Here is a 13281-nt window from a genome sequence, read left to right as displayed (position 1 = left end):
ATGTAGGCATATAAAGTATTCTGTCATCTGTATTCATTTCAAACTGCATTCAGTATCTTGGTTCCCAAGCGCATCGGATTTTATTAAAAGCATTCTGCTGTAACATCCATTCTTCCTAATTGGTTTACAGATTGCCCCTACCATTCAGGCAAACCTTAATTGCATTTTCCCACAAATCTCGTTTGATTTATGGTCTCTTGTTTGCTTTCTATTATTTATAATAAATTGAGGTAAAATTCTTAAAACATGAAATAAAATTTATAATATTTTCTCTCCTACAAATATGGAACTTACCTAAGGAGTTTCAGGTCATTTTGCTTGTTTTAAAAGTTGTTTAGACAAGCTACATCCATCTGTGTGGTTTCCAATAATAAGATCTTTATTACCATCCCAGAATTAATTATATTTCACTTGATTTTTTTGTGTACAGATTTTTGGGATTATATGGAATAAATTATGTATAGAATATAAAAATGGTATGTCCTTCTATAAAGCTTAGGTGGATACACATGTCATAAGTATCTGGAACAGAAAAAATACTATTTTGGCTGTAGTGACAAAGCATCTGCATAAAATTCGGTGCCACTCAGTGCCACTGATGCACCGAGGGAGCTAATTGAGAACATTCTAGCTTCTGTTACAAGTTCTGGCTTTTGAGATGCCAAGAGTTAATTTAGAATGGATCTATAGCAGATCCCAAAAAGTATAAAGTGTTTAAAAATAAGTAAATAGCGGAAATATAAAGACAGAGGATACCAGAGACTCAAGAAGAGAATTTCTCACTGTCAAGTGATTACATATCACCATGGATTATGTTGTAAAGTTCTCTTCTAAATAAAGGCTTTCCCTGGAAGTGCAGGCATGGAATCATTTCTGTAGGGTACATGAAAATTTATTGAAAGGAAGAAGATTAAGTTATCTATATCAATTTATAAAAAGCCTTCTAAGCTTTGTTAGAAATGTGTCCATTCCTTCAAAAGTTTGAACATTAAGAATTTTGAGCTGAGAATCAGAAAGATTGGAGTATATTCAGTATAAGAGACAAAAAGAAAAGAGAACTTGATTTTTAAAGAAATGCAAAGACAAAAGGGGGAAAGATGGATGATCTCAACAGATTTTAGACCAACTCAGTAAGTTCGAGGCTTACTATCAGCAGTAAAAATAACTATGTGACTTCTAGAAACACTCAAAAAGGATGGTTAGTGGATGATTAGCAAACAGAATATCTAAATAGTGGTTGTAGTTGAGTTTTTAAAATGGGGCATTGGGACTTTCTTCTTCATAGAATAGTAAAGAGGTCCCAACATCTGCAGTGCCAGTGGAGAGAGACCTCACCAGGAGCTTGGGCTTGTTCCCCACTTAGTGACAAAAGAGTTGCCTCCTCCCCATTGGAGTTAAGTCAGAGGGCTGCCTAGAGAGTCAGGAATTTCACCACTGCTCAGGGGAATGAGGCCACACCATTTATGATGTCAGTGTGGACAATGGGGGAGCAGTAATGAGTCACTCCTGCCTCTTCCAGCCAGGAGATTATCAGTGGAGGCCTAGTGGGTTCTGGAATCTCCATCCCCACCCAGTATTAATGAGGCATTCTCTCCTCTGGGGTCACTCAGTATTAATGAAGCATTCCCTCCTCTGAGGGCAGTAGATGCCAAGTAGAGTAATGAGACTTTATCCGAACTTGGCAGTAATAAGGTAGCACCCTTTCCCCAACCTTTACCAGAGAAATGTCAGAATAAGCAAGCTAAAGCAGAAGCTTTAAGATCTCATAATATAATGTATCAAACATCCAGGTTTCACAAGAAAATCAGTGATGACACCAAGAATCAGGAAGATCTCAGAGTGAATGTAAAAATATAATCAACAGGTGCCAACAACAAGATAACAGAAATGTTAGAAACGTCTAGGGAAGAATTTTACATTACTTTCAAAAATGCTTTTACGAATATTATGACACACTTGAGACAATGAAAGAGTGGAAAGTCTCAGAAATGAACTAGACAATATAAAGATGAACCAAATAGAAATTGTAGGACTTAAAATAGAACTCAAATTAAATAAAAGCGCATTTGGGCTCAACAGCCGAATGCAGGAGGCAGAAGGAAGAACCCACAAACTTGAAGACAGAGCAGTAGAAGTTACCCAATCTGAACGACAGAGAAAATAGGCTGAAAAAAAGAAGTTTCAGGGATCTGTGGTACCGTAACAGAAGATCTAACATTAATGTCATTGGAGTCTACAAAGAGAGGAGAAAGAAGCCAGGCCAAAGAAGTACTCAAAGAAATAATGACTGAAAGCTTTCTAAATTTGGCAAGAGACATGAACCTACAGATTCACAAAGTTGAGCAAACTTCAAACAGGATAGAAAGCAAAGAAATGCATGCAAAGACACATCGTAATTAAACTTCTGAAAATTAAAGATGAGAAAAATCTTGGCATAACTAAAAAAAAGTGGCACCTTATCAATAAGGGAAAGCAATGTGAATGAGAGTGGATTTATCATCCAAAGCTTTGAAGGCTAGAGGGAAGTGGCACACTATTTTTCAAGTGCTAAAAGAAAGAACCATGAACCTTAAGTCCTACATCCAGTTAAAATGTGGTTTTGGAAATGCAGAAGAAATCAATAAACTTGGCCAACTTCTAGTAAGACGGACAAAGGAAAAAGTGAAGACACAAATTACCAAATATCAGAATTGAATAATGGATATCTTGAGAGACCCTCCAGACATCAGAAGGATAATACAGAAAAACCACAAGCAGTTCTACACTTGTAAGTTTGACAACTTAAATAAAACGGACCAATTCCTCAGAAAATACATGTTACTGCAAGTCATGCAATAGGAAGCAGATTATTTGAGTAGCACTGTAACTTTAAAGGCTATTGTATTACATTTGTAATAGAAAACTCCATATCAAAAGGTGACAGAATAAAAATCACAGAAGCATACTGATTGATGCAGAAAAAAATTGAAAAAATAACTAAAATAACTAAAAAATAACTTAAAAAATAACTTTTTGGCAACATAAAAATTTGTCAATCATTTATCAATTCCCAAAAATGTGATTCAAGATTTACTCCTCCATGAGTTTCAAAAGTCCGGGAATCACAGCTCTACAGTTTCCATGACAGTAATATAGTTAAAACTGTTCTTTTTATATAGCCTCCAGCTCAAAGAGCTGAACAAAATTGTTGTTAAATACATGTGGTTATTTAACAATTGAATGAATTTGACTGAAAATGGTGGCTATTAATTCTAATTCCAGAACAAATTCCTAATCTTCAATAAGTGAAAGGAAATCTTCCTTCCTACTGGTAATGCCCGATGCTGCCTCAATTACTCATATAATCATATACTGGGAGTGATGTGCTCTGTAGTGGAGTAAATTCTAAACTCTAATAAACGTGTGTTACCTCACTCTTCAACTCCACTTCAGCATTTACTCATTGTAATAAGGTATTTCTTCATACCACACTTAATTTCAAATATAATCCTTTTATATATATATTAGATACAATGTATTTTTCATATCTAATGTGTATTGTATATTTATTGTATGTTATTTAGATAGGTTAAGATATTCATCAAAATTGGAGTTTTTAACAAAATATTACAAATTAACATATAAAATAACTAAAAAGATTAAGTTATATTATTCTGTCCATAGTATTAGCAAAGTAATCATTAATTTATTAAGCTAATATATAAAATGACTAGTATTTACCTTTTTATAATAAGCAGGGAAAAATAATCATGGTTAGACTATATGTAAGGAACAGAGCAGTACACTCATTTCTAAGTAGTTTACTGATTACTTTCAATTTTGTAATCTAATGAATCAGGTCCAATGTAAATAATGCAGATTCAAAAGATGTATTCAATGTAAATAACTCTATAGGAAATATTTCTTCTTTAATGAAAATGTCAGTTTTGGAGACGGAAGTTTCTCATCGGTTCTAATTTCTCATCTGTTCTGTTACTTTCTTGTGAATTCATGTTACCAAATGTGGATTCATGTTACCAAATACACACACATAATAGGCCACCTTTTTTTTCTTCCTACACTCATTTATTATTACTTTTATATCACTTTAGTAGTTTTATTGTTAATATTCATAATATGAGAACATATTCCACTATTTTACATATATATAGAAAGATTGAAATGTTTTAAATTACTTCAGTACTCCACAAAGTATATCAAACCCAAGATTAGAATTTATAAGTATTTGAAATTGTTAAAGTTTTAACATTCTAAGCTTAAGACACTTCTATTAAAATGTTTTTCGTAAACATAGCATCGGTCTTCCCTATAAAGTGATATTTTAACTGACATTTTCTAGGAATGCTTTCTAAAGTAGCTTGAAATAAAGTAGACTTTTAATAGTGATTATAAAATAATTTTCTTCCCCAGGTGTTTGTATTAGCAGATTTGTGTTGTCCCTTATTAGATAATGTGATTTTATCTTCCAACATATTTATACAAACTGAAGTCTTTTAAAACAGAAAGCCCTTTTATTGTGAATGTTTTTAGTATGTCTTAAAACCTGATCCCTATTTTTTTTTTTTTTTTTCAATTAAGGTGAGAGGCCCTCCAACGGCAGGGGCATTTAAAGAAAGACCAACCAAGCCCACAGCATTTCGAAAATTCTATGAGCGAGGTGACTTCCCAATTGCCCTTGAGCATGATTCGAAAGGAAACAAAATCGCCTGGAAGGTAAGTCAGGACACAGCTGTGCCGGCCAGCTGCACTTCCTGGAGTGACATCCCCCAATACCAAACACACTTGACTGCTAAGTAAATAAACTGGAGTCATTTCTCAGCACATGGAAGATGGTGGGAAAGCTCTCAGAGAAACCCCCCCTGTGTCAGCCATCCACCTTGACTAACAATTAAATTACAGCCTGCAAAGAAGAAAATGACAGAGTTGCTTTGCCTTAGAGAATTGTCTGCTGCCCAATTCATCTCTATTTTTATGAGAACCTGGCAGCCCGGCCTGATCAGGCAGTCCATCAAATGATGGAACTGGCGGCTGGATACGGAGAGCAACAGCCATTTATCTACCCCAAATTTCACCTTCCTGCAGGACACTTCCAAATGGAAGCTTTAATTACCTAAATGGATAGGTCAAGATTGTCTGCTCTCTGGAAATGCAGAGTAGAATACAAAAGCAGGCCGATCCCAGTCCTGGCTCTCCTCTCCGTCCCAGCCTGTGTCAGCCCGCGCCATGGCTGTCACACGTGCCCTGTTAGAGGCTGACCTCCACCGCCGAAGCCATTACAGCATAGACATTTTTCTGACAAAAGGTTAATTGGCTTCAAAATAAATGCATTGCCTAATGACTCCATTCCAATGTGGTTGTGTTCCTTTAGAAAAGGCTGACTGATGTTATTTGTAAAAACTTGCCAATCTCTTAACCGGAGAAGGCTTTTACATTTAATTTGAGAGAAATAAATGCTGGTCTCTAACCGGCTCCTGCTATTTAATTATTGTTGTGATCAAAGACTTTGCTTTTGGTGATATTTATCAGCTAAAAGGGCTTCTCTGCCTACAGACAGCAAAGCAGTTGTGCACACTTATGAGTATCACATCAAGTTAAGGACAAGAAAAGGCTTTGGCCAAATATCAGTTACGTTAAGCAATTGACACATTTAACTTGGAAGTCCAGCAGTCGTGGCCAAAAGCAAATCAGGAATCGTTTGTAGCTAGTAACAAATAAATTTATGTTTAAATTTGTTAAACATAAATCAAAGCAAATAGCTTATAGTAATTTACTTTGAGAAATCAAATAGCTTAAAAAGGTGCATTAAAATTAAAATTTTCCTTCCCGTATAGAAACATCGAAAGGATTATTTGCATGATATCTAGTATGTCTTTTAAAATATTTTCATATTTTAATCAAACATTTCTAATTCTTGAGCAGTCATCCGGTATCAGTTATCGAACTTAGAATTATTCCAGCTTATGTTACAAGAGGAACTTGGTGGTATCCTTATTAGGAAACCTTATTATAAAATTTTGGGGGGGTGGGAAAGAGGTGAGTAACATTATTGTCTCCTTTATGATAGTCTCTGTTAGAGTCTGAATTTGTTATGTGAAAATGTATGTATGATGAGAAAAAATATGTAGCGAGTATAACTAACTTTCATACTTTAGTCTTAATATAAGTATGTATTTCCAAAGTTTTGTTGGGATTTTTGGATTCGTATATTTGATTGGTTGCATGGATTTTGTGTTTGCCTATCTATGTACTGGCTCATACAAGATAACACAGTAGAGTGTCTTCAAAACCTGATTCCTGTTGAGTAGAATAATACGTCATAATTCTTTATAAAAAGTGAGTGGCTTCTGGTGTTTTTCAGGTAATTATAATCTACACATAAATTGCATTAATGAAAATAAATTATGTAGATTTATTATGATTCAAATAATTTTATAAGCAACCTTAGAAGTGTAGAGACTAGAAAAAAATCATTTTGAAAATAAATTATTAATAAAAATATGAGATGAATCATTTTCTTTATCTTTGATAATCCAACAGTCAGCAGGGATATAAAATGCTTTTCTTTTTTATGGATATATTAATTCTCTTAAGCTACTATTGATTATAGTACTGATTCAGCAAGCTAGAAAGTAATAAAAAGAAGAAACAATTTATTTGCTGTCACTGGTAGTATAATAGCATAAATTTAGAAAAACATCTTCTTCCAGAAGCTGTGGACTTCTTTTAGAAAGTCGCTACTACATTTTAATTGCATTACTATATCACTGAAGGTAAGACATTCAGATTATTAATCATAGGTTTGGGAACCATCTATCCATAGTTTCATATTTATTTCGTGGCACATTTGAAAAAGCAAGAGGCCAAGGCCCTGCACTCCACTCTTGTGTGTGGGCAGCGGTTTCTGGTCGTGCAAACCTCTCGTCTCAGTGTCATAGCTCATCCCTCACTGAGGACTCCTGAGGAGCAGTGCTTCCCTCAGAGGATATGGCCTCTCTCACCTCTCCTCAGACACCCTAGGGACTCCAAGTGGATCTGCGAGCACCTGAAATGAAGCGCATAACTAAGTGAGAAGCACGTCTATTTCTTTATTGGTGTTTCCAGAGCCTATGGCTCTGAAGGACTTAGGAGGCACTGCTCTAAATCCTGGCACAGGCTGCCCCAGCCTCTCAGGGTCATTGTAGTCTGTGAAGGTGCTGGTCTGGGGATCCCTCCCCAGGTCCTCAGACTCCTCTTCTACTTGTTCTGGATTAGCTGACCAGATCTTCACCAGGTTAGGAACCGTCGTATGTTCTTGAAATAACAAAGGTACTCTATGGTAACATCAGAAGGTAGAAGTAAGAGTTAGAAACAGACAGATGTCTTTGCATGCTTAGGTTTCTCAGCCCACACCCTGCTCTCAGTACCAGTTTCGTGCACATGAAAGTGGTCATTTGTTCCAGATGCCAAAACAACGTGGCAGGCTGCGTGTCATCATCTCTGTAGCTTTGTCTATTTCTTGTGGCATCTCTGAAGATTGCAGCAGTGTCTGATCCAACTGTCTGCAGTGGTGGAAACGCTCTGCATCTGCACCATCTAATATGGTACAACCGGCCATATGTGGTGATTAAGCACTTGAAATGTGCCTACCGAGACTGAGGAAATGAATTTTTAATTTTATTTAATTTTAATTAATTTTAATTTAAATAGCCACATGGTTACCATATTAGACCATGCAGCTCCAGATTAAGATAATGGCAGTCAAAAATAAATGCCTGAATCTGCTACCCAGATAGATAGAAGGCTTTCACTATGTTAGAATTGTTATTATTAAAGTGAAAAAATGGGACTCATCTATGGATTTATTGTCATGGTTTTCTACGTGTATCATAAATTTCTTGGTAAATATGAGAAAAGTTTTGCAAAATGTTTGTAGCGAAAATTTCTCTATACTTATCAATGGCAGTTCATGAGCTATGAAAGATGAATAGATCTCATCTCAAATATGAAATCTACCAGACAATCTTGATTATCAATGGTTGTAGTTATAAAAAAAGCTTAAGGAATACTTAACAAAAAATGTTAATCTGTTTCTTTTGCTACATTTTTCTTGACCCCTCTAACATTTGGGAAATAACAACTGTTGATTGTTTTGCTGTCTCAATATACCTGAGGCACTGTCGATTTTTAGAAATAACTATATGGTATTATAAACCATTCATTATTTTGAAGATGGAAACAGCTACACCTACGCAAAGGTGTCTCTAAAATCTTTCACTTTCTAGGCATTTTGATGTAATAGATGTTGATACAGGCCGTCTTTCTCCATGATAATGTGCTATGTGACAGAATACAACATGCACTAAGATGGTCTTGTTTTCCACTAAATTTCTAATAACCAGGCATAAGAATGTCCCAGATATCAGATATATTAGAAAAGGAAATAGATAAACCTGTAACCCCCTAGGAAAATCAAGATATAATACCAACCATTTCACAAATGCAACAAGATCACAAACCTCTCAAATCTGAAAGGGAGAAATGCAAAATGGGCTTGTACTTTGTCCAAAATCCCTCCCCACTTCCCCCACAGCACCCAATCACCCCACACCTGACAATGTCATGGTGGTCCTTGTCCAGAGCAGCAGCGGTGCCAGAGGCCTTTCTGCAGTCTAGCTTTTTCTTCTTTGACATGTAAATGATATTCCATGGCCACCTATATTGAAATGAAATTAATAAAGCCAGAGCTGATACACATGAACAGGTCTATGTGAGAATGGACTTAGGTGGCCTCTACTCCCTGCCAGAAGTGTATCTTCCTCACTGGCCTATTACAGATACATCAAATCTCACCATGGAGGCAAATTTCCCCTTAGGTTCATATGGTAATTGTACCTGTTGATTAAAATTTAGATCTCCAGACTTTGTTTTGTATTAAAAAATGCCTTCTTAATATTAATGAGATAGCTATAAACATTTAATAAATACTTGTTATAAATAAATGTTGACATAAATGTGTCATTTATATGTTTATACCCCACATTATTTCAAAATGGATTTAAATTGTCTTACAAAAAAACTATAAAGTCAGCATAAATAAGAGATGAGAGAAATGAAAACCACAGGGACCTGAAATGGATCCAGTACCAATGTTAGTAAAAACAGGCCTATCCTGAAATCCTATAAGGCAGAGATCTTTGTCTGTGTTTCTGATTTGTTCACGCACTTTCCTGGTACCTAGAACAGTGCTGTCACAGGGCAGGCACCCAGGGATATTTGTTGGATAAAAGTAAAGCATTCAGGAGTTGATTATTTTTAAGTCTTATTTCTCTTGCTCCATAGGCCTCTCTTTCCTTATCTGTAAGTGACAACAATATACCAGGTGATTTCTATGGCCCTTTTAAATTAAGAGCATTCAAATAAGTTTCGTTTCATAATTATTAAAATAACAGTATTTTGAGATGTTCATGGATTACTTCAAAGAACAAATATTGAGTACAAATTTGCCACAGAGATCAATTCTTCTGGTAGTAAAATGGAAATAGTAGCAGCAGGACATTTAATTTGAATCCGTAGCCCTTCAGGTTCCAGAGTGATATGCAACGGTCTTGAGGAGGTTGAACTTTTACCACGAGAATGCTCTTTAGGTTATACATGAATGTTTTTCAACGACTACTCATCCCTTAAAGTTTGCTTTCAAAATGACAAGTTAGCTTCCCTTTCTAAAGGACTGAAAATATATGTCGCACTTGAACACCCAAGTAAAGGAAATGCTGTGAATAAATTAATTAGATGCATAAATCAGCCTTTATAATTTCCACTGATGGTGTCTCAGACAACACCTTTAATTATGTGTTGACTGACAATTCCATTCGGTATTTCTTCTCTGGCATTTTCTCCTTTTTTTCTAGTTCCTTTTATTTCTCAGCAGCATTGGTATTCATGAACTATAAAAAGCTCTGTCAATGTGACTGTTTTCATTGACATAACTGATAATTTCCTAGTAGGAAAAACAGTTATTGCATATAATTATTATAAAAGTATGCACACATTTTCTTACAATTAAAATCAGCCCCGACTCAGGATAGCTCATTATCTGTAAATATTATTGCATTTTAAAGTAAATCACACTGTGATGTGATACATGATCCATTTGCTATCAATGTATTCACAAGATTCTGTAATTTTGAGTTATAATTTAGTCCCTTGGTACCTTCAATTTCTTAATGTTTCAATTTCTTAAGGATTTAAAAAATTAATGCTACATCTATTGCCCCTAAGTTAAAACTGATATTGACTTTTGAAATCTTGTAGGCAAATTTATTTGAGCTGAATAATTTGTTTCACATCAAGGAGAATGAATGTTCTCTTAGAATTGTCCTGGGCTTCTATTTCTTTTGATAACTGCCAAAGCTTGAGTTTGGATAACAGGACTTAGTAGAATTTGCAAGGCAAATTTTACAAGAGAAGTGACAATTTACCTGATTTTTGTACGAGAGATCTGCCACGTTCCCACAATTATTTCCTTTGTGATTAATTAATAGACAGAGCTTGTTCCAGAAGTCTTAAAAAAAAATAATCCTCTGGCAATGAGTGTACTATTCTTAATGCCATTCTTTTATTTGATGTAAATTGCTACATCTTAAAAGTGTACAGCATGAAAATACAGCCATGTATCAGAAATAACTTTTATTTAAATTGGTTAGATGACCTCTGAAAACCAGATGAAAGATTTTCTGCTGAATGGGCTGGTGCTCCCTGCTGCCTATATAATTTATGTGAGAAATTAGTGCAAATGGTTCACTTTTATGGAGCAGAGCTGCTTGTAGCAAGCCTGCAGAAACAATTTTCCCCCAAGCCTCCATCTGTTCTTCAAACTAGGGCATATGCCATCTCATCGAGCTTGAAAGTGAACTGATTTATAACTCCTGGAAAGTGCATAGATTGAAAAGAAAGGTCGACCGCTGCTCTGTGACAGTGATTTGTTTGGCATTGGCTAAAGACAATTCACATTACCAGGGACCCAAGGGGAAACAAGAAATGTTGTAAGTTTCAGATCTCAGTAGACTGACAACTAGAAGAAAAACAAATCACTCCTGCTTTTTAAGTCAGACGACCACCACAGTTGAAAAGTAGGTCTTGGTAGTGCTGAGGGTGTCAAAGCTAAGCTGCCCCCCGTATTGTCACATAGCATCCCATGAAGAAATGTGTGACTGCCACCCTCTCAGTGGTAAATGTTGCCATTGTAGAAGTATCAGTACTCTGATGTTTAAACAAAAAACGTGTGTTGCTGCTTGTCAGAAAGTTCTGTTTGGAGACACAAATTGGTCTTTGATGAATTTTCTATCTCTACCCAAGGTTAATCTCCAGTTCTGTTCCAATTAGCAATTCAATGAATGGTTCCCTCCTGTCTTGTCACTCATCACATGTCTCTTCTCTTTACTGAAGCACTATTGAGATCAAAAGTCCTTTGACAGGTGACAAATGGAATCAGATTGGCAGGATGCTTGTAAACAACAACAACAAAATCATTCTTTGTTTGATGTTTTCATTTGAATAGTCAAAGTGTCATCCTCCCAGATAACAACTTTTAGTATATTGATGTTTTTGTTATCTTTTTACTACATGTATGTATGTTTTTTATTTTGTTGAAACTGTGCTTCACATGATAATTTTTAAGGAACTCAAAGGAGCATTCATGGTCCTAATTAAGAGAGGAGATTGATAGTGGACATACTGCCACAGGAATTCTAATAGTTTCCTCCAGTTTAATGACAACGAAAAAGACAATCATCTTTTAATGTGCAGGTTTAAGTTTTCAGTGGTCATTACTAAGACCTTTGGAAAGGAGACACCCAAACATGTTCCTATGCAAAGCTCCATGTTAGCAGGGATACACACACATGGCTTTTCCTGTAGTAATTCTCATGGCATGGTGCCCAACCATGTAAGCAGGCTTGTCACTGTGAGCATGTCGTTAGCATGTTTTTGAAGAGAATAGTAACTACTATTTTCACAAAGTTCATTATGTGTGAAGCACATTTCTTGCTATTGGGAAAAGTATAGAAATGGACATAGTTGACAGAATCATTTTAACGCCAACCTCTGCCCCTACTCTAAGACACTGTCTTTACAACAAATAATCCTACAGAATTTCCAAGGTTTGGTTTGAATCTGAATAAAGGAAAACCCATCAACCTTTCTAGCCATAAATTCTCAAATTTTGAGTTCTTATTTAGATTGATCTCTGTCTGTTCATGCACAGGTTTAGGCACTTAAAAAGACAGGTATATGGTTGAATATTTCTGAATTCTTGAATATCTTGAAAATATAAAATTTCAATTTCATATACGTAAAACACAATTTAATTGAAATTAACATTCTGAAATCACAATTGCTTCCCTTCATATCTCTTTAGAAGATAACATCTTTGTATTCTATTAATAACATATGTTTGCTGAAAAATTAAGACTAGCCTAATTTTATTCCTTTAATGTCAATCTGTTCTTGTTTGTTTGTTTTGTTTAACAGCCTCGGTAAATGCACTATTTTTGTGTAATTAAAAGTTGCTTCCATGTGTTTTTCTTTTCCTTTTGTGTATTCTTCCTTTACCACAATAAGCTTATTGTCTACTTACTTGAAACTTTTTCTCAACTGAGTAGAGTTTTCTTTTGTAATATTACTTATTGTTACTCTGTCCCAATTTTCTGTTTTCTTTCTTAGAACAAATATTACATGTGGATTATACATTTCTATTCTATTATTTCTATCATTATCTCCCTCAATATTTTTATCTCTTTATCCTTGTTTTAACTTCAGGCAGAGCTTTCTTATGTTTCCCATTTTTTGTTGGTAAGGCTGTATCCATTACTGCCACCAGTTCAAATTTTAGCTGTGCCTAGGTAAACTGCCCTGCCCCTGGCAATACCCAGTGTCTAGCATGAGCATGTTTCACCTGGTCTTGTTCTGTTGGCCTAAAAGGGGGCTTTGTAACTTCTGACACTGAGAGAGCTTAAGTACACAGACACCTATAATCCCTAAAAGGCACAGATAGCCAGCTCTGTCTTCGTCTGCCTTTACCTGTAGCATTTTGCTTGTAGGACACACTACTTTCTAGGACAGAATACAATGTGGTGCCAGAAATCTCTGTCCCTACTTGCTGTCCTGTTGTTTCTTGAGTTGACTGTGAATGGATGTAGTAAGGGTGAATGGAAGTGGATAGCACTTTGTCTTGAAAGGCAACTACTTCAAGGTAGCAGGCTGGTGGCCTAGTCCCTTCCGCCCCCATTGTCACCCTTTTATTCT

At 35.6% G+C, this 13281-nt stretch overlaps 1 protein-coding gene across 2 annotated transcripts in view; it reads left to right on the top strand.

Moving 5' to 3' along the window:
• Positions 1–13281, top strand: part of PACRG (parkin coregulated) — a 583729-nt gene that overhangs the window by 86553 nt on the left and 483895 nt on the right. For both annotated transcript variants that reach the window (XM_008007759.3, XM_038000580.2), the window contains exon 2: positions 4579–4713. In XM_008007759.3, coding sequence (XP_008005950.2) covers positions 4579–4713 — 135 coding nt within the window. The remainder of the gene's footprint in view (positions 1–4578; positions 4714–13281) is intronic.

This window comes from Chlorocebus sabaeus, chromosome 13 (assembly GCF_047675955.1).
Source record: "Chlorocebus sabaeus isolate Y175 chromosome 13, mChlSab1.0.hap1, whole genome shotgun sequence".
Lineage (NCBI taxonomy): Eukaryota > Metazoa > Chordata > Mammalia > Primates > Cercopithecidae > Chlorocebus > Chlorocebus sabaeus.
Note: the sequence above shows the minus strand (reverse complement) of the source record. Positions and strands in the feature narration are given on the sequence as shown.